The sequence below is a fragment of the Amborella trichopoda genome, chromosome 3 (assembly GCF_054954075.1).
Source record: "Amborella trichopoda isolate Santa Cruz 75 chromosome 3, AtrichopodaSantaCruz75HAP2 v2.0, whole genome shotgun sequence".
Taxonomy (NCBI): domain Eukaryota; kingdom Viridiplantae; phylum Streptophyta; class Magnoliopsida; order Amborellales; family Amborellaceae; genus Amborella; species Amborella trichopoda.
In genome coordinates, this window is record NC_142338.1 from 7,840,485 (window position 1) to 7,862,036 (window position 21,552).

At 35.5% G+C, this 21,552-nt stretch overlaps 2 protein-coding genes across 12 annotated transcripts in view; both read left to right on the forward strand.

The window, feature by feature from the left end:
* The window catches only part of LOC18428940 (uncharacterized), a 39,097-nt gene extending 27,784 nt beyond the window's left edge, over positions 1-11,313 (forward strand). For 7 of the 10 annotated variants that reach the window (XM_088863192.1, XM_006838236.4, XM_088863196.1 and 4 more), the window contains exons 8-13: positions 1,992-2,073; positions 4,633-4,694; positions 5,945-6,017; positions 6,401-6,484; positions 10,507-10,587; positions 10,946-11,313. In XM_088863192.1, the coding sequence (XP_088719318.1) occupies positions 1,992-2,073; positions 4,633-4,694; positions 5,945-6,017; positions 6,401-6,484; positions 10,507-10,587; positions 10,946-11,122 (559 nt within the window). In that variant the 3' untranslated portion in view covers positions 11,123-11,313. The remainder of the gene's footprint in view (positions 1-1,991; positions 2,074-4,632; positions 4,695-5,944; positions 6,018-6,400; positions 6,485-10,506; positions 10,588-10,945) is intronic. The other 3 variants (XM_088863197.1, XM_088863190.1, XR_016052922.1) reach the window with 2 other exon arrangements.
* A 1,311-nt stretch (positions 11,314-12,624) lies between these two features.
* ATAB2 (RNA binding protein) lies at positions 12,625-20,660 on the forward strand. 2 transcript variants are annotated; one of them, XM_006838235.4, is made up of 5 exons: positions 12,625-13,261; positions 16,245-16,314; positions 17,474-17,645; positions 18,643-18,786; positions 20,289-20,660. In XM_006838235.4, exons 1-5 carry the CDS (start codon positions 12,801-12,803, stop codon positions 20,546-20,548), a joined length of 1,107 nt encoding a protein of 368 aa, XP_006838298.1. In that variant the 5' UTR covers positions 12,625-12,800; the 3' UTR covers positions 20,549-20,660. The 2 variants fall into 2 exon arrangements, with proteins under 2 accessions (XP_006838298.1, XP_088719324.1); XM_088863198.1 differs by lacking the exon at positions 16,245-16,314 and having other exon boundaries at positions 12,643-13,261.
* The last annotated feature ends 892 nt before the right edge of the window (positions 20,661-21,552 follow it).

Below are 21,552 nucleotides of genomic sequence, written 5' to 3' on the forward strand. Positions count from 1 at the left end.
CAAAAACTTTTGAGCTACTATGATACGAATTCTGCACCGTTATCCGTATGAAAAACTTTGATATATTGCCCCGTAGATATTTCAACTTTGGCTTTAAAATTCTTGAATGCATAAAATACATCACTTTGGGACTTGTGTGTTTTAATCCATACCTTTCTTGAAAAGTCTTCAATAAATGTAATAAAATACAATGCACCTCCATGAAATGTAGTCGGTGAAGGGTCCCATACATCCGAGTGAATATAATCAAGTTTGCACCTACTTGTATTTTTCCTGGCCTTGAAGGGTTGTCTATGTTGTCTCCCATAGACTCAATGCTCACAAAATTCTGATCTATCAAACCGAAGTGTAGGAATAAGATTCCTCTTCATCAAGACCTCCATACCCTTATCACTCATATGTCCCAATCTTCTATGCCATAAGTGAAATGGATTTTTTCACCTTCAACCACCAAATTCAATTCATCATTTATTATTGTGCTTCCCAACAATATGAATCCAACAATATGGAGTACAGAAATGGACTACGGTCGCACTCCTGTCAAATGGTCACAAAGCCTAGTGGTCTGGACATTCAAAAGGGGCTTCACATTGCTCTGTAAATTTGTGGAATATGGTAGCAAATGAAAATGGCAATAGGCGTAGAGTTGATTGGTCATACAGGTTCTCGATGCCATATCTGTTGGAATTGCTGGGAGCCTGGAACTCATGACCAAAATGGCCTCAACCCAACCTCAGCCCATGGGGATCATCATTATATGAGATGTAGGACCCTCCGAGCAAAGATGAAGAAGTTCGGGAGCTGCCACTATGTTAAATTGATGTATGGATGCCCCAAAATGGAGCTTGGTCAAACCTGCCCCAAATAGTCATCTAAGGCCCCCAAATTTTACTCTAAGGTTCCCTAAAGGTGTCATCTTAAAATCAAGTCATTCCAATATCGGATGACCGAGATATGGGCCCACAAAGTTGAAGATTATTGAAGGAGCACAGTTCGGGTCCAAAGAGAAGGCAAAATTACAAAGTAGCCCTTAGAAATCAGTGTCCGAAGGACCTGAAATTTGGGTGATGGTTGAAACTTCCTTAAAACGCTTAAATGCAAAATTTGGGCTCAATCCGACGCCCAAAAATACCATTTTCAAAGTGGTCTTGAGGGCACACTGTAGGACCACCAATTTCTAAAGCATGTGAACCATATTGTGGCCATGGTCTAGCGGCTGGTGAACAAAAATCAGCAACATGGCAGGATGATCACCTCTGCAAGTTTTGCTGATGTCTCCCAAATCCCACACTGAAATGACTTGAAATTTTGATATGTTATTCTTGACTCAACGAGCTTTCCATCAGTATATATATCAAAGGGGTTCTTTTCATGGATCAATACCAAATGGAATAAAAAAGTATGTGATTGAAAAGTTGTTCATGAGTTCCAGTCTACACAACCCATGTCCACTTTTTTTATCAATTTCTCACAATCAATGTGGTGGTTGGAGCTGAAACTTTATAGATATAGTCCTTGCCCAACCCCCTAAACATCAATATGATTTATCGATGGGTTTATAACAAGATTGGGGATCTTGAAGCAAAGCTTTTAAGTGTCCAAAAGAAGAAGAATGCTGAATTTTCGAAAACAAGGCAGTAAAATGATCATTGCTCCCTCAATCTTTGGAGTTTTTTAATCTAAATTTGTTGCAAAATGCTACTACAAGTTGAAATTAAAGTAGAGAAGGAAACAGTTTGGTATGATCTAGAGAGAAGAAAGTAGAGAAGAAAACAGTTCTACGAATATTATGGCCCCCGGCAAGTTAGGGACCCTCTGGGCGAGTTAGGGACCCTCTGGAACCGGCAGCCTGCCAGTTCCAGTTAACTAGCTTGAGTCTGATTTGGACTTGAGCTTTAAAACATTGGTTTGAACCATTTCATTACTGCTTAGTCACATGATTATCCTTTTTCATGTCATGCTAATTTATGGTCTTTTAAATAAATATGCAGATATGAGTATTTCTTTGGCCTGCTACGTGACTTCCCTGAACTTCAATTTACAATCAATGGAGGCATCACTTGCATTGATGAGGTTAGGATAACATTCAACTACTCCTGTATCAGTTTCCTTTTTTTTTTGGCTCAGTTGGATCTCTTGCTTTTATTCGATGGTCTAAATGTTTGTATATCTTGTATTAATTTGAACTGATATTTGTCAAGGATTTGGTTGTTCAATGTCTTGAGTTTGAAAGAAGGCAAAGGTTACTTTAGATGAAAAGGAATGACATCCTAGATATTCTATCCAAATATGTTTTGCATGCCTTTCCATATTGGTACCAAAGATTATCGCTGTCAACTATATTTTGCGAGTGATATTCATTATAATTGCAGCCATCTTTCCCTTTTATACAATTATACTCATCATTTGATTCTCGTTAGCATCATTTTGATGCCTTAAAGTGTCTACACAGACACAAATAAGCTTGAGAATTAAACCAGATAATTATCTGCCAAGAAATGAAAGACGAGTTCTGGGAATTAGGAACAGTACAAATCATGGCACTACGTCTAAAAGGCTTTCCATCATCCTGCATGTGTGTATAAACCCTGGGTAGGTTGTAGACCAAAAATATTTTTTTTTTAACTGCATGTTTTCTAAGAAATACTCTGGATATTTCAAGGTAAAACTAAAAAAAATCGTATCTAAAGTATTAAAAAAGAAAAGGTAAAGCTAAAAGAAGTTGGTATATTTTAACGCTTAGGCCCTGTTGGATTTACCACTAATCACTTCTAATTTTAATTTTTTAACACGCCTCTGTGGGAAATATCCTGCAGTGTGTATGTCTATGTCCAATTTTGGACCTCATTTGTTTGAGAAGTGCTGCAAATAAGCCCCTAATAGTAGCATTTGATGCTAGCAATAATACATCTGCTCAGTGATTCCAAACTTTCTCTAAGTGTTTAGAACCTGACTTGTGGGTGCAAATCCCCCAATTACCTAGAGAAAAAGAAATACTATATGTTGGAGAGATATAATCTGTTACTCACATTATTATGTCATATACAAATTTTTGGATTGGCTATGATGAGATGTCTGTCCCAATGGAAGATATGGTAGTAGTTTGAATCACCATCGCTCTTATAGCATTGATTCAATGTTCTTTGCCTTGGATGCAAATGATGGATGTAGTTGTTCATGATGCTCTACTATTAGAAATAATTGTTTATCTCCTACAATAAAAAAAAGTGACGCACATCCATCCAGATGATACTCAATCACCTTCAAAAGGTTCTCTATAACTCAAATAGAAAAAACTGTGCCGGTTTGAGCAAGTTAGGAATGTTATGGCCACAAAACTGGAGCTTAGAGTTTCATCATGGGAAACTACAACATCCAATACGTGGTATATGGTAGCCAGCTGTGGCATCCATCTCATCTTCCCATCAACAGATAGTGGAGACACTGGTTCATCTCCACCATCCATCACTTAGACAGTATGCCAGTACCGTACGTCATACACAAGTTTCGTAAGGTATATTTTTCCATTCACTCATTATATGGGATTGGTGTACCAAATGTTGGTGATGAATTCCCATAAGCTTTATCCTCATTCTGAATATCAGATTAACAAGTAGGGTCAATAGAGTACTTTTTTGGGATCTAGGTTTCTTGGTTTCGTAGGCTCTTTCTTTCTTAGCTATTTTATGTATGTATAATTTTAGCCTATTGATGCATTTCCAGAATAGGACTGCAACATCAGAGACGAGGGGAATATGCCCCAAATTTTCTCTCTACTTGAAAGGTGCAACAATCTTGTAACACACATATACTAACCTGCATTATGAACCTCATACTCCCCTGTTTCTATTAAATGTTTTCAAAAATAAATAGAAGGCTGATCCTAAATAACTTCCAAACAAATCATATCTGAAAGAAAAATTCCTATTGTACCTTTACCCTGTATAACTAATCCTTATGACACATATTTGAGTACATCCAGGTTTGGGTCTTCTCTTCCCATTTACTTCATATGATGGCCATGCGAATGGAGAAGGATCACATGATTAACACTCTAAATGAGTTACTTGTCTGTTATCTATCATAGAACAGAGTCAACAGACTACATTATCTATATTGTGGAATACAAATTGATGTGTTTGATGAATTTATTGATTGCACGTCTTAAGACTTGGGTGCTCATACTACATCTTCTACACTAAATACGAAAATTGGAGTAATGCCACACATTTCATGAGTATGCAGAACATATTGAGATGGACTGCAGTTACTTGAGAGAGGCTAGTTCCATGCATGGTCTTTGTTGGCATATTTCATCTCAACATAGAATAACAGATCTCCCTGTTAAATGGATTTTTCTATCTTTGTAGTAAGTCATCAATGTTTAAGCTAATATAATCAGTGTATATATCCATGTAATATTTGTTTGTTACTTTTTCTTGAGCATTTTCTGTGCACTGGTTCTTTTTCTTTTCTTTTTGTTTTTGGGTAGGAGTCGTGTACAAAAGTGATGCCACAAGGACCATGAGTCCTGTATATAAGTAAATTCCACTTCTATGAATGTTGAGGATTTCACGGTTAGAAACAATTCATGGTTACTAAGTTATCTCTATGTGTTGCACTTTTCCATAGGTTCATGCAGCACAATTGCAAGGAGCCCATGGTGTGATGGTTGGACGTGCTGCCTATAATAAGTAAGAGAGTTAAAATCGAGTTTCGGCTGTATCTGATATAGGTTGATTAGTGATCTATTTGAGGTGCTGAATTTGTTGAAAGCACATAATTAAATAAAAATATTAATTCGAAAATGCCCCTGAAAGTTGCACCTCAAAATTTTCATCAGGCTAGATAAATTTTGTTCCATGTAGGAGTGAAGATCGAGATTTGCATATCTACTATTCCTTTCTCTTTTGTATGAGATATTTTTGTCCAACTTTTATGGACATCTACATCAGGTTGCATTTGTATTTCATCTAATAGATGATAATAAGGGTTAAGCATGGGGAAGATGTCCTCCATAGAAGATATTGTCATCCTGCTCCTTTGTCAAGGACTGCTGCATCATGATGTCTCTGCAGGGTACTCTTGATGATTCTTTTGCCATCTGTGTTCGAACATTGGATCCTACTTGGTGTGATAGAGACGCATAGTAAATTAGTTTTTACTTTTTTTTTTTTTTTTTGTACTCCAGGTATTTGTTGAGGGCCAAAGAAGTAGAAATTTTTAGCACAAACTTAATTTCTTATTACTTTCGTTATTGTTTTTGATTTAGGACTAGAATTGCCTTATGCATGCCAGAAGTATTTTGGAAAGTACTTAATGAGATCAGCTTATTTTTATATTCTTTTGTATTTTTATGGTTTTGTACATATTTCAATGTTTTTCCAATTTTGGTCTTTTATACCTGTTTGTACTTAATTGCGTTCCTAGAGACTCTTGATTTCTTCTGGAAAAGCAAATCTAACTGTTTTATAGATGAGTTGGTCAATCAGGAGAGGGAGAGAGGGCCTGTACACCAGAGGGAGGGAGAGAGATACTATCCTTGGTGGACACTGCTTTTATTTTTGAACTAGATAAAAAGCAGTAGCTACTTTTCTGAAAATCAATCTGGATAGTCACGCAAGTTACTGTGTTTGACTCAGTGAATGAGTTGGTTGATTGAGCTGCGTTAGCCAAACTCCAAGAGCTTTAAATTAATGACATTTACAAATTTCTTATGCTATTCTATGGATAACAAAGATATCATTGTAGTACACAAATGAGGGCAAAAGAACTTGGTAGGGGAAAAGACAAAAATGGTTTAAATTTGAAATTTCATGGAAGGAGATAATGGGATTTTTATGTATGGCTCTTTATGGAATCTAGAGGAGCAAGCTTTAATTTTGTGAATTTCCTATTGTTGTTACCAAAATGATGAATTTGTTTAATAAGCACCTATTGGCAGTCCTTGGTCAACTCTGGGTCTCGTTGATGCTGCTGTATATGGGATGCCGAATAGCTCTCTCTCGCGCCGCCAGGTTTTCAAACCCATCTTATTTGGCTCTTAATTAGTGTCTAGTGAGTCGTTTTAGGAAAGTCTACTCTATTTCTATGTTCCATGAAAAATCTATAGTTCATTGGAATATGTATGTCCATTACTACTCCATCGATTTGTGTTGAGTGTGATCAGCAGAAAAAAAAAAAAAGATGAATGGTTCTGGAAAGGTTGGGACCTGTAAGAATAGATCATGTCCCCAAGATTGGGTTCCAGTCTCTCCATCACCGTACATTTCATTAAAGGGTGTTGTTCCTAGTGGCAATGGTTTTCTGAGAGCCATAGGATTGTATTATACGTGTCCCCTATTTTGTCCTCTTCATTTATATTATTTTGAATCTGTCTTACTAACACTTTTTAATGCAGATTCTAAAAGAATTTCAAGTCTATGGCGATTCATTTTTGGAGAAATATGGACCAAATAAGCCAAGCATTCGGCAGGTAATTAAGGTGAGATATGAAAACGTGATCTTCTAGTGTTTTTCCTCTTTTACATTCGTTGGTTTTTTTTTTTCACAATAATAAGCAATGAACATTTTCTCCTATGTTCCACAACTTCTGATGGGAGCTTCCGGAAGAAAATTATGTGAAATCATGTTACTTTACTTTTTGTAGGATGTTTAATAGAGCCTTCAGCTTCCAGAAAAACATGAGTCTTTTCTTTCTCCTTTATGTGTATTCGCAAAAGTTCATGACAATTTGGCTCACTTTTAGAGAAAATAAGAGCAAGGGAAGTAATATATTGGAAAATAGAAACTTCTCACAAAATGCTTTTTGTCATATATACTCAATATGAAAAGTAAGATCTCTTCCTTTTCTCCTTTATTAGGGAGGGAACATATGCAGAGCATTGTTTAAAAACCAGGCAAGCTGGATCAGAACGGTGGTGACTGATCTGCTTTCAAGATTCCCGGGTTTTCCCCTGTTCCCATGGGTTTTTAATTTTTATTTTTTAATTATTTCAATAGAAAATCTTGGGTCGATAATTTAGAAAATGGAAGGATTGAAGAAGATGGTGCACATAGAATTAGAGTTGGGTGGGCTAGGTGGAGATGTGCAACCAAAGTTTTATGTGATTGCCGCATACAAATGAAGTTGAAAGGGAAGTTCTATAGGACAACTGTGAGACTAGCTTTGCTTTATGGAGCGGAATGTTGGGTGGTCAATAAACAACATACTCATAGGATAAGTAGCTGAGATGAGGATTTTGAGATGGATGAATGGCATGACAAGAACGGATAGAACTTGAAATGAATACATTCGGGGGAACTTAGGTGTGGTTCCAATAGGTAATGAGATAAAAGAAAATAGACTTAGGTTGGGTGGCCATGTGCAGTGCAGACCCAATACAGTACATGTCAGGTGATGCGAGTTGGTTCAAGTGGAAGGCTCAAAAAGGGCAAGGGGTAGGCCCAAAAAGGCATAGTTGAAAGTAGTGAGAAAAGATATGGCGACTTATGGCCTCACTTGAAGGTATAGCCCTTAATAGAGCAAGAGCAAAATGGAGACGGACCAAGATTTGTGTAGCCAACCCCAAAAGTTGGGAAAATAATCAAATGATGATGATGAATTATTTTAATAGAAAAAAAAAACCGAAGAACATGTGAGCTAGCTCTGCTAGTTCCTTGCCGGCTTGGAACCAGTAAATGGTGATCTTGTTGACCCACTTGACCGGTCTAGTTTTTTTTCAAACATTGATTCAGAATTAAGACTAAGATATCCAACTACATCATCTATTTGTTATGCATGGATAGTGAGTGAAATTAGCATAGCAGTCTTTTCTCCGTGCAGTTTTTTAAGAGATAAATAAATATTTCTGTCTTACATGTTTGTTATGACATGAGTTGTCTAATGTGTTGCTGAACAGTAATGTTAAGTTGCTTCTTTGTTGCAAGAGAAGAATCATGCCTATTAACCTACGAGGGATGAGTATAGGATTATCAATGGACGATGGAAAACCTTAATCTAAGTGTTTCATCACCAACCAGTAAACTGAGGTTGTTGATGGGGCGAGTTAGGCCTACCATTCGATCAGGTCTATGTTTTGGTGGGTCCCACTCTTTCTCCATCACCATCCATCAGATTGGGTTATAATATGTTTCCCTTAACCCGTTTCAAACCCGGGTAGAGGAGTTGGGTTGCATTAGGTAGTGATGTAGGAAAATTTTAGGGAACAGTTAAATCAACAAGAAACAAAGTTCAACACAAGCATAATGCAAAGAAACACAAGGTTTCTTCTCGATACACCAAGCTAGGGTTCCAAAAGCCTAAGCTTTTCGCTCTTTCAATTTTTAAAAATCACTTGGAATTGACCCTCTCAATTTCTCACACACCTCTTATATATTATAATTCAATGTTCAAAGACATTACATGTCTATACAATTATTAAAGTAGCCTATATATCCTAACTTAAACTTAATTTTTGTAATGACAGTTTTACCCCTGTGAACAATACTCGTGAATAGTACTCATGAATGGTATTTGTGAGTAGTTATGAAATAAATAAAAAACTAAAAAAACCTTAGAATGCCTAGAAAACTAAAAATAAATCCTAAAACTAAACTCAAAATATGCATCCTTTAAAATTGAATAAAAATAAAAAATAAATATAATTTTCCCCCCCATCATTCTCCCCTGGTTCGTTCTCAAGTTTTGAAGTGTGCTAAAGATGAAATTGGTGCTTCTAAACTTAAAATATGCATCCTTTAAAATTGAATAAAATAAAAAATAAATAAAAATTTTCCCTCCATCATTCTCCCCTAGTTGGAGAAAACTCGTTCTCGAGTTTTGAAGTGTGCTAAAGATGAAATTGGTGCTATTCTGGCTATATTCTTCAACTCGAATTTTGTAATTCAAGATCTTGAGACTTGTGGGTTATTGCAGTAATCAAAACACAATGATTGTGTATTAGAACTGAGAAACCCTCGAGGAAAGGGTCATTGTATGTCGGTAGAATATTTCTAATCACATAAATTTATTGAAATTGCATCACTTTAGCCATGTAACCCTCTGAATTTGTCCAGACTCAGCTTTAAAGCACACCATGGATGCATCTTTGAGATCAGTGACTAAACCAACAACTTCATCTATCAATTCTCTTATGAGTCCTTCATCCTTTTCCTCGTCAAATACCAATTCAACCACAAAATCTTGATCATCATCGAATCTCCTGCAAGATCTTGTTTTTCATCTATGTATGTCGAAGATTGGTGGCAGATCCCAATCAATATCCTGCTGATTTTTTATACAATCTGTGTCAAAATGAATAATCTCATCCCCAAATCGAAAACCCTTAAGTGATGTTCCCTCCATCAAGGTCTTCTGTCACTATCCTCATCACTCGACTCCTTATGCCAAGCGCCAAAGTGAAAAGGCTTATACTCGAGATCCTCTTGGGCTGAAAGATCATCGTCTTGCCTATTATTGAGGCTCGCGAACTGCTGCACCAGCTGCTGTACTTGCCCTTCAAGTTCCTCAATTCTGTTATCTATAGGATCACGGAGTGGATCTATGAAAATCGCTCTTATACGGACCTTTCTCGCTACCATGGGTACAAACCCTAGGTAAATAATCAACAAAAAAAACTACTTAGACCCCCATTGTAACTTACCCGCTTTATTGTTAACTTAGGGCACCAAAAAATTGATGCTACAATCACTCCGTATAGTGCTACAGTAACTCCATATAATGCTCCAATACTTTTCGAATAGATCACGAGCTCTGATACCAATTTGATGCAAGGAAATTTGAGGGAACAATAAAATCAGCAAGAAACAAAGCTTAACACAAGCATAATGTAAAGAAACCCAAGGTTTCTTCTCCATACCCCAAGCTATTGTTCCAAAAGCCTAAGCTTTTCTCTCTTTCAATTTTTAAAAATCATGTGGAATTGACCCTTTCAAGGCCCCACACATCTTTTATGTATTATAATTTAATGTTCAAAGACATTACATATCCATACAATGATTAAAAGGACCTATATATATCTTAACTTAAACTTAATTTTCATAATGAAAGTTTTACCCCTGTGAACAATACCCATGAACGATACTCGTGAATAGTACTCATTAAATAAATAAAAAGCTATAAATCCTAGAATTCTTAAAAAGCTAAAAATCCTAAAACTTCAATTAAAATATACATCATTTAAAATTGAATAGAAATTAAAAATAAATATAATTTTGCCCTCCATCAGGTCGGCAACCAGCGTAAAACTTTACTACATCTTATTATGAATCCTGAATCTAAATAATTGGGATACGGCTTGAATAATGATGATGAATGAAATGATGGCTTGTTTGTGTTCGCAGTTGTACCTTGTGTGTTCTCCATGTACCTAATGAAAACATTCTTTGCATAATATTTTAGTAGAGATATTCAGTAAAGATATCTCTATTGTATGGTACTTGGTTCTAAATGTCTCTGTAAGCTTATTAGGTTTTGTTCTCATGCTCTCCCATTATTTGGTGCAGCCTTTGCTCAATATTTTCCATTCCGAACCAGGCAATGGTCTATGGAAACGCAAAGCAGATGCCGCCATCCGCCGGTGCACGGTATCAAAAGCTATTTTATGTTTAAACGCATAAACATACATATGTATTGGTGTGTATATATATATGTATGTTAATACATATTTACTTGTGTAAATACATCCATACATATTTGCATACAGACACATTTACATGCATACATGACATAGACATGCATTCATAAACATCTCTACATGCATATATAAATATGCACAAACACCGGCGCTCATATATGCATGTATTGTGTTTTTAGAGCATGGAGTCTTTATCTAAGTCATTTGGTTGTGGATAATCCCACAATTAAGAAATAATGAATTTCTTGCCTCTTTGTTTTTCATTTTACAGATCTTTTATTTGTCAGGCTTCTTCATGTATTTTGCAGACTCTGAATTCTTTTCTTGAAGAGACCCTGGATGCCATACCAGACCATGTCTTGGATGCACCTCCCTTAAACAAGAAGCCATCAGAATCTGATGCCTTTGCGGGAATACATGAACTGCTGCCTTCTCCCTTTGGGAGGAGAGAATTGAAGGTGTCCAATTGCAAAATTATTTTTTAAAAAATTGTTTAAGAGGCATAGTAGAATGGTACCCCGGACATCATGTTGTGGCTTCACCACCCTAACCATCTAGGCCTTGGGCCCATTCCTGCCCATAACTAGTGCTTTCTATAAAACATGGAAATGTATTTTTGGGGAGTGTAATACAGCAACATTGTGTGATGCATGTATAAAGCCCTGTGTTTTGCAAACATGGATTAGAATGTGTTCATGATTTTGCTTTTGCTTGTTTCTTGTGGTCTTACGATAGCTTTGGTTGGTTTTGAATGTGCAGAATGGAATAAATATCCTCTCTCTCTCTCTCTCTCTCTCTCTCTCTCTCATAGCCATATTATTTCATGTATTTCAGCTGGTTTGGATGCATGATTCAAAAAATTTCTCATAAAAAAATTAACAAATTTTTTCATGCTGAATTGAAAAACTTCAGAGTTGGGGGTTGAATTGAGCTAGAGAAAGCAATTTGGGTGTTGATTTGAGCGAGAAAAATAATTCAGTAAATGGGGGTTTTTGAATTGTGATTCTGCTACAGGGGAGTAGAAAAAGGTGAAATTGAAAGAAGGAAATCCGTGCGAATAAGGAATTAGGGCCAGAGAGGACGAAGTTGAGCTGAGAAATGAGGGGTATTAGGGCCAAGGACAACTTGCACCTTTTCTGAAGAATGAATGATTTCAGGGAACAGCTAGGGTATGAATATTGCATGAAGAGATGAATTTGAGCAAGGCAAGTATAACAAATCGACATGAGAGGGAGAGAGAGTTGTATTATAAATGAGAGAGAGAGGGGGATCTAAAATCACCCCAACAAATTGTATGTATGATACCTAGGATCATTTCCCTTTTTCTCTTTTTTTTTTGGGGTGAGGTTTGTATAAGGTACTTATCTTGTATTGTACAAATTGGCACACCACTCAATTTTGCCAAAAGATGTACTTTTGGGGTTAAATACTTTATGACGGCTTGAAAATCTATGTTCAATATCTAATTATAAACTTTAAATTTGAAAGTATTAAATTTTTGAAAAATGAAGGGTCTAAATAACTTGTTAGAAGAATTATTTTTAAGATTGAAATTCTTTTTTTCTTCATGCCATTCATCTGGAGATCAAATTTATCAATTTGAAGGTCTTTTAATTTCAAAACCCTCTTTTCTACTGAATTTTTAAAGTACACGTTATTTCTATAGTATAGAGTTACAACTTTAATTTTTCCTTTTTCGTTTAGGGTTAAAAAAAACTGTGATTTACATCTATTTTAGGAAAATGATATAAGGTCATGGTTACTTTTATCCGTCAAATTTTTAATCGAGTGTTTATGAGTGTGTCATTGACTAGACTCAAAGTTTTTTTTTTTAAAAAAAAAAAAATTGTCTTCCCTAGAAAATTAACAAAAAAAAAAAATTAAAAAAAATCTAAATATTGTGCTGCACCACGAGCCATCTAATTACTAATAACAATTATAACCTCGTTATAACAAAGATAAATACTATACAGTAGTCAGTCTCCTATGAAGCTCGATTGATTTTAACCTCAAAATACTTTTCTAGTTTCTTGATGAGAAACGATTCAGTGTATCAGAGGGTCCACGCTATTGATGTGTAATTGTGCACCTAAATCAACCATGCATTTTGGAGATAAGGAATAAAACCAGAGGCCTCCAAAAAACACTTAGGATGCCATAGCCATGGCATCTTTGAGCTTCACTACTGGTACAGCAAGAAACCCTAAACCCTACTCTGGAACCCCGATTCTCTCCTCCAAAATCCCATTTCAAGGGTTTTGGTTGTGCCCCAGAACAAGGAGAGTCTGCCATAGCTTAAATACAGGCAGAGACCAGTTTGTTACTTCACCACTTGATGATCCCCAATCTGTTTCCTTGGATTTTACGGATGAGGTAAGCTTTCTGGATCCTGATATTGATCCTGAAACTATAACTGAATGGGACCTTGATTTTTGCTCAAGACCCATTCTTGATATAAGGGGCAAGAAATTGTGGGAGCTCGTGGTTTGTGATGGGACGCTTTCACTTCAATTCACAAAGTTTTTCCCTAACAATGTCATAAATAGCATTACACTTAGGGATGCCATTGTTTTGATCTCTGAGACCTTGGGTGTTCCTTTACCAGAGAGGATTCGTTTTTTCAGGTAATTTTTGAATTGTCTTATTGTTGTCCATCTGTGTGAATTGATTCACTTTGTTCTCCTTGCATTTATGTTGATGGGTTTTGTTATTCACTGTATTTTTGGCGAATTTATTGTTTAATTTGGTTTTTGAATGTGAATGGACAAATATTTTATGGCAGTATAGGTGTAGGAATAGCATGCTTGAGTGCACTTGCGCACCTCTGTGTGTGTGTGTTAGAGAGAGAGAGAGAGGTGGTGGCGTGTGTGTAGGTGTAGGAAGCGCATGCTTGTGTGTGCTCGCGTGTGCCTCTGTTTGTATGTGTGTGTGTCGTGAAATTTTGAGAAGTAACCTGAAAAATATTATGGATTCATTCAACACATGAAGGATTTCTATTTTACAGAAACCAAAGTAAGAGCCTTTGTTGTCACTATTACCTCCTTGTATGACTTGCAAGAACAGCACAAGCAAATTTGACAAGCCCTTCTCATGATGTACCAGCTGAAATCTCTGTTTCTTCTTCTGTCTTCTTTCTACTTATCTCCACTTCTCTGCTACTATTATTCACTTGATAGTAGAGCCTCGATAGGTCATTGCAGTGTGGTGAACCGAAATATAAACAAGATAGTGAACTTGATCATCCATCAGTCATACCAAATTCCCGTCTTAATATGCTAAAAAAATAAAAATAAATGAATGTTTTTGACCTTTTCTTATAAATGAAAATGAAACTAACGAAAGAACTTGTACACAATTTACAGCCATTGCTGCATTGTGGAGACCAGTGTTCGCAAAACCGTGCGATCTAACCGCTAACTGCCCGGTTAGATCGAAACTAGCCGGTTTTGGTTTTGGTGATCAACCGGTATTTTTAAAAAAAAAAATCAAAAAAATTTATATAAATTCCCAAAAATAATGATTTGGTTTGTAATGCATTTTTTAATATTCTTTACATTATGGTAAAGATTAAAAATTGTTTTGGTCATTAATACTCACTTTTATATTTTCCCATCTTTTTCAAAAAAATTTAAAAATACCTCTAGGCAAAAATCAATTCGTTAAAATCCATTTCTTTCATTAATTTTCAACTTCATTTGAATATTTTTTGTTTTAATCATTCTTTATATGCTTTTCATATTTTAGTAGATTTTTTTTCTTTTTATATCTTTTTTTTTTTTTGTAACACTTTTTGACCGCCTGGGACTTGCCCGGTTAGAGCGGTTGAATCGGCCGGTTTACTGGTTAGGCCAGTTAAACCGCTTCCGGGCCTATGTCCGGTTAACCGTTCCTGTTCGATTTTGCGAACACTGGTGGAGATTAAAAATTGCATTTTGTTATTCTTAACTGATGTGAGTCTTGTAAATTTGATCAAAGTTTTAGTGAAGTGTCCATATTAAATGAAATGAGTATTTGTAAATGAGTAGGAATCCCATTATTCCTAACCCTTTGTTACCACCAGTGTTCGTAAAATCTAACTGGAACGGATAACCGGACATGGGCCTGGAAGCAGTTTAACTAGCCTAACTAGTAAACCGGCCGATTCAACCGTTCTAACTAGCCAAGTCTCGGGCAGTCAAAAAGTGTAAAATAAAAAGATACAAAAAAAAAAATCTACTAAAATATGAAAAACATATAAAGAATGATTAAAACAAAACATATTCGAATAAAGTTGAAAATTAATAAAAAAAGAGATTTGAACGAATCGATTTTTGAATTAAAGTGGGTGCTAATGACAAAAATAATCTTTACCATAATGTAAAGAATATTAAAAAAGGCATTACAAACCAAATTCTTTATTTTTAGGAATTTATATACTTTTTTTTTTTTTTTAAATACCGGTCGATCACCAAAGCTGCCCAAAACAGGAACCAGTAGTGGCCAGTCCTGACCTAACCAGGCGGTAGCGGTTAGATCGCCCGATTTTTCTAACAATGGTTACCACTAAACTGCTTCGTTTTCAAAATGAACCAATGTTAAATGGATTTTATGTTCTTCATCAACTTGAGATAAATCAAATTGGTTGGATAATCTGTATAGAAACTCGATAAAACAATTTTTGTTGTCCCACATCATGTTTTCAGTCTGTTTGTCTTAACAGTGAGAGTGGGGATTAATGAGACTGGTTGACCGGATCACCCAATTAACCTTTTATTTCGCTGTCGTCAAGGGATCAACTTTTTGTTGCAATTGCAGTAATCATATTATTCGAACTTCATGGATTTACTTCAAATTTTGATTTTTCTGAATCTTTAGCTTTATAGCCTGTGATTTCTTGTCTCTGTTGACATTAAAAGAGCAATGACAGATGTTTTTTTTATAAAACAGTATTGAGGATTGAGATTTAGGAGAAATGTGCAAGTGTGTTGGATAAGAGCCACTGTTCCACACATCATTAGAATACTCTCTTGAGACTTCAGCAATGCAATTTTAACAAAATGAATGGTATCTCTCCTAAGAATTCAGCACTTTGGTTTTAAGAAAAGGGGCAATGAGCAGTATCAACCATGGAATGCATTTAGCCAAGATAATTATTTTTTCATAGATAATTCTCGCAAGATTTGCCAGAAGGACATAACTATCGTCAGACTACCTCCATTGATGGGGTTAGCTCACAGCACAATGAATTTGAACTTATAATTCCCTTGACAAATACAATTTCCCAATTATGGACACTACTTAACAACAAGATTTTAATGATCCATTACTTCCATTAGAATTCTACCACAGACCGCTTTCTTTAACCTTTAATAGATACCCTCCCAAATAATATCAACAAAAAGGTTCTCAACAGTTAACATGAAAATTACATTCCCAAACAATAGATGCACAAATAAATTCTTAAAATGATGCAGGATGAGTACTTTCTCACACAACAGCAGCACAAAATACAAATTTTCCCACTTGTGCCATTTTTACATGCACCCAATCATTCTCTGAAGCCGCGACCCTTTATCACGAGTAATAAGATGCATGTGTTATATAAGTACTGATGACAAAATGGTGTAGGTCCCAGATGCAAACAATCATTGCAAGAGCATGTAAAGAGCTTGGAATTAAGCCGGTGCCTTCTAAAAGGGTGTGTTCCTTTGTGGTCTATTGTATTTGATTTTGTCCTTTTTTCATGCACTGTTTGATTAAGGGATTTTTCCATTCCATTTTCGTGACACGAGTTTTATTTTTTCAGGAATGGTTTTTGAATTACTTTGCAATATTTGTATTAGACTACATTGTTCCAAGAGTGCAATTTTGTCAGCATAGCTGCATTGCATTATATCCTATTGGAACATGCAAGAATTGGTACACAATGTTATCTACTTTTCTACTGAAGAATAGAATACTAATTGATTGAATGTTGAAAAACAATCAAGATTTCCTTGCTGAAATCAACCCAGAGTTGTCATTTATATCTCATGAATGGGGTTGGGACCTTGAATGTCTTGATTGATATGTACATATTTAATCTATTTCTATTATTTTTATGAGCTTTAATGAAAAGAAAATTTCTTTTCTTTTCTTTTACTCTTGCTATAGGTCATGACATTGATTATCATCTCTACCATCTTCACTGTGTATAAAAAACTTTTGATATTTTGAGTGAGTATGAGCATTTCAAATTGCACGCGTGCATGCTGATTGTATTCATCTCACCAGTAGTGCAAATATTATGTTGACCAAAACACACCAAATCACATAATATTTTTTTTATGTGTCATGGATATGTTTTCACTTATCGATGGTGGTTCAAGTTGATCAATATGGATAAATTCTTTGGAAGTAATAAATACCAAAGACTCTTTTTTCTCCCCTTATTGTTTCCATAATCCATTGGATTAGATTGAAGCATGATTACCCTTTCTGAAAGTTGCATCTTCAGCATTGCAGGTTTCTTTTTCTTTATTGGATCTTCAGTATTGCTTGTTAAGATAGCTTTGTTAAGTCTTTCGAGTTAAGGTTGCCTTCTTTGAGATCTAAATTTTAACCTGTACAGTGTCTCAATGTTGAGATCCTACTGTTGGTGAACTACAGGCTATACTTCTAGCAAATTTAGTTGCTGTTAAGGTTGCTAGACCTTAACGTAGGTTTTGTCACTCACTAGTTATATTGTTTGTGGATGCTTGTAACTTTACAAACTGTATGTTAACCGTGTGCTTGCTGAGTCTTGTAAACCTTCTACGTTGCTAGATAGAAAAATGCGTGTGATTTCTCATTGATTTTTATTACTTTGCAATTTACAGTGTATATCATTACTTCTATGGCTTGAGGAGCGATATGAGACTGTGTACATGCAACACCCTGGATTCCAAAAAGGTTCTAAGCCTCTTTTGGCATTAGATAAGCCATTCCCAATGGACCTGCCTGAAAACCTTTTCGGGGAGAAGTGGGCTTTTGTCCAGTTACCGTTCTCAGGTATTTCCCTTGTAAAACCTATTTTCAATTGGACAATTGCATGTTCTCAGGTTAATTTTCTGTCATAACTTTTGATTGGAAATTGCTCAATATATGGAAACCTAAAGGAGAGAGAGAGAGAGAGAGAGAGAGAGAGAGAGAGAGAGAGAGGTTTTCATGAAACATCACCCTGCTAAAACGTATAGCTTTTTTTAAAAAAAAAATTAAATCATCTGCTGTGAAGTGAATTACTCTATGTATCTTTCAATGGTCATTTCATTATTGTTGTTCTCTTATGTTTTAAGCCCTTATTGAAAAGTTCATGTCATGACTCAAATCAATTCTGCAATTTTCTCTAGTCCGTACTGGCTTCAGAAAGGACAACATTTACCCCCTAAGTCAATTGGAGAATTCAACTATCATATAAAACACTTCACCTTTAGCAAATGGGTCATTTTCTTTTTTTTTGTGAAGATTCACTATAATTGCATTACTGAGGTTTTCATGAAACATCACCCTGCTAAAATGTATAGCTTTTTTTCAAAAAAAAATTAAATCGTCTGCTGTGAAGTGAATTACTCTATGTATCTTTTAATGGTCATTTCATTATTGTTGTTCTCCTATGTTTTAAGCCCTTATTGAAAAGTTCATGTCATGTCTCAAATCAATTCTGCAATTTTCTCTAGTCCTTACTGGCTTCAGAAGGACAACATTTACCCCCTAAGTCAATTGGAGAATTCAACTATCATATAAAACACTTCACCTTTAGCAAATGGGTCATTTTCTTTTTTTTTGTGAAGGTTCACTATAATTGCATTACTGAATTATAGATTGTACAAAAAGTATGGTGACCCAAAAGGGTCACTCTATACAGAACCAGATATGTTTATTGCAAATGTTTCTCATAACCTTGCCCCTTGGGTGTTTCGTGGATATTGAACTCTGGTAGTCTTATGCATTTCCTTATCTATACTGCATAAAAACCAGGCATTTACAATCTTATTTTTTCTCTTCACAGCTGTTCAAGAGGAAATCATGACATTAGAAAAAAGATTTGCATTTGGTGCTGGACTTGATCTGGATCTATTAGGAATTGACATTGAAGATAGCACATTAGTGCCAGGACTTGCTGTTGCATCTTCACGCTCCAAACCATTGGCAGGTATATGTTCTGTTACACTGTAGAAGAGAATGCACCCAAACATTGTTCAGTTGTGGTAGAATTTCCATGAAATGTAAAACAATAAAAAGAGAAAGGGAAATTTATCGAACTATTTTAAATTTTACCCGTTTTCAACTATTCCAACTCATGATCATCTGTATTTTGAAGGACTTCTCAAAATTAAATCACAAGAAATTAGTAAAAAGTTAAATAGTTCATCTCTTTGATGCCTTAAAAAAAAATAAAAAAACTAAATTGTACTTGTATATCTGAGTTTGATGTCCAACAATATGGAAAAGAAAAGAAAAAAATAAAATCATAGGGTATATTCTCAATATGAATCTTTTTAGCAGAGTAGAATATTTTTCTTGTATGTGACATCAAGCATGCTTAATGTGTTCTTCGTTTTTTTCAACTATTATATGCATCCTCCCATATTTGCTTATGAAGGACTTCTAAAGTTCAAATTTTTTCTTTGGAGGGTTATACCAACCCAATGGAGTATGGTGTATGGTATTTCAAATGACATCCACCCCGCATTCCTAATGATTGAAAGAGATGTCAACAAAAGTGGTCCGACCAAGATATTGAGCCAGGTTGAGTTTATGTTTGCCGTCCATCATTGGGAACAAATGGTGGATGCTCCTTCAAAGGAACATATATCATACTCCATTTGAGGTTTAGAAGTAGGCAAATATGATGCCTAATGGTTTTCAATTTAAACATCAAAACCACTATAAACCCATCTTCATCAGAATATGCAAACAAGCACTTAATGCATTAGGTGGTATTTCTGCTTTCTTGTCCCATCGACATTTTTATTCACAAGCCCATGAATTTTTCTAGTTCATTATTTTGGCTTAGAAATTCTTCAGAAGAAAATAATTTTGGCATTCATACTATAGTTGTTGGGATCAGGAGCAAGACTAGGTCTAGGATTGGGATTGGGATCAAGATCGGGGGATTGTGAAATGCTTGAAGATCCATATGGTTAGGAGCATTACTCGTGGAATGCATATGTTAGGGATCTAGATCCCCAAATGTCAAGATCAAGATCCCTACCTTTTGGGGATCTTGATCCTAATCTTTTGAGCTATATACTCTTTAAAATAGGGAACGTTTTATTTATAGGCAGCAAGCAATGCAACTATACTTTAGAAATAGGGATCCCTAACAGTGGGGATCTTGATCCACAAATTTTAAAAGCGAGATCCTGTGAAGATCCCTTTTTGCAGAGCGCCAGAACAAAATTGCCACTTATGTTGGGAGATCCCAGCAACTATGATTCATACCAATTCTTTGTCCATTGAAAAAGTACATCTTTTATGTGGTCTGCCATACACATGCAGGCCATCCACTTCTATTGTCAAGATGCACATGGAGATGAACCATGAATGTACACCACACAAAGCTTGAAAGAGAACAAGAATTAAGAAAATGAAAACTAAATATTTGATGAGCGTTTTCGTGTTCTGACTAGTGGGTTTTTGAGTTATGATCAGCTTGGATGAACGGGTTGGAGGTTTGTTCGGTAGAGGCTGATATAGATCGAGGGTGCTTGATTCTCACAGTTGGGGTTTCCACTAGGTATGTGTATGCTTCTTATAAGAAGAATGCGGCCACAAGACAGGAATCTGAAGCTTGGGAAGCAGCAAAGAGGGCTTGTGGAGGCCTACATTTTCTTGCCATTCAGGACAGTTTGGATTCAGAAGATTGTGTTGGGTTTTGGCTTTTGTTGGAATTACCCCCTCCACCTCTATAACAATGTAAAAGAAAAGCAAACTTGCATTTTTTGAGCGCTTATGAGTTGTAATCTGTTAAGTATCAAAGGTAGGTCAAAAATGATAAATGGTAATATCTTTCTTTCCTCACTCTACCATGGATGGTGTAGAATACCGAAATCTCTCTCTCGCTCACCCAACAACCCCTTATTTCAGTTGTCTCCTCTCTAATCAATGTGAGAGTCATTAGGTCTACACGTCAACAAACGTAAATTTAGAAAAGTTTAATTGAGAACTTATTAAATACAATCACCTGCCAAAAATCCATCTTGGACGTGGATTTAAATTATTTAGCGAGGGCACAGTTTCTATAAGGTTGCAACTTTAAACAATTTAATTAAAGCGCACCTCCTAATTTTATCATAACATGTAATTTTATTGTAAAAAATTCTTAAGACTATCTTAAAATCTATTTTCATATCTAATTATAAAAAATTAAATTCAAAAACTGGTTAAAATCAAATAGATATATAAATATATGAAAATCTTGAAAGTTGACAGTTTAAATGATTGTGTTACATGATGTACTATTTTTTAAACTCAAAAACTCTGTTTTTTTTTTATATCCATAGATCTCGATGCGATGTTAAGACGGTCGATTAGAGGATTTTTCAACATTAAAACAACATTTCTGATAAGATTTTCGAAGTGCATTTGTGATTCAGATTTTCGAAGTGCATATGTGATTCTACATTTTAAGCTTGCAACCTTAAACTTTTCCCTTCAGGAACTTATAAGTCTTTCAAGCGTCTCTATTTTGGATGCATGATTTTGCAGCCAAATAAATAGTATAGAACTCGAGATCGGTGACGAAACATGAACAGTGAACAATCCAATAACAATAAAGTAGGTATTGTTTAATGTTCATAATCTATTTTTTTTTTCAAACTCTGATCTGAGTGGTTGAGATTATTGACAGGTAAAATTTCAGGTCTAAAATTCATCTCTATGAGGGACGTTTGAGTCTAAAAGCCATCTCCATGAT

What these genes read in the sequence shown, in the direction of transcription:
- ATAB2 (XM_006838235.4), top strand. Translation starts at nt 12,801, where the DNA reads ATGGCATCTTTGAGCTTCACTACTGGTACAGCAAGAAACCCTAAACCC. An exon ending in AGCCGGTGCCTTCTAAAAGG is followed by an intron (nt 16,315 to 17,473) that starts GTGTGTTCCTTT and finishes TGCAATTTACAG; the next exon opens with TGTATATCATTACTTCTATG. An exon ending in TGTCCAGTTACCGTTCTCAG is followed by an intron (nt 17,646 to 18,642) that starts GTATTTCCCTTG and finishes TTCTCTTCACAG; the next exon opens with CTGTTCAAGAGGAAATCATG.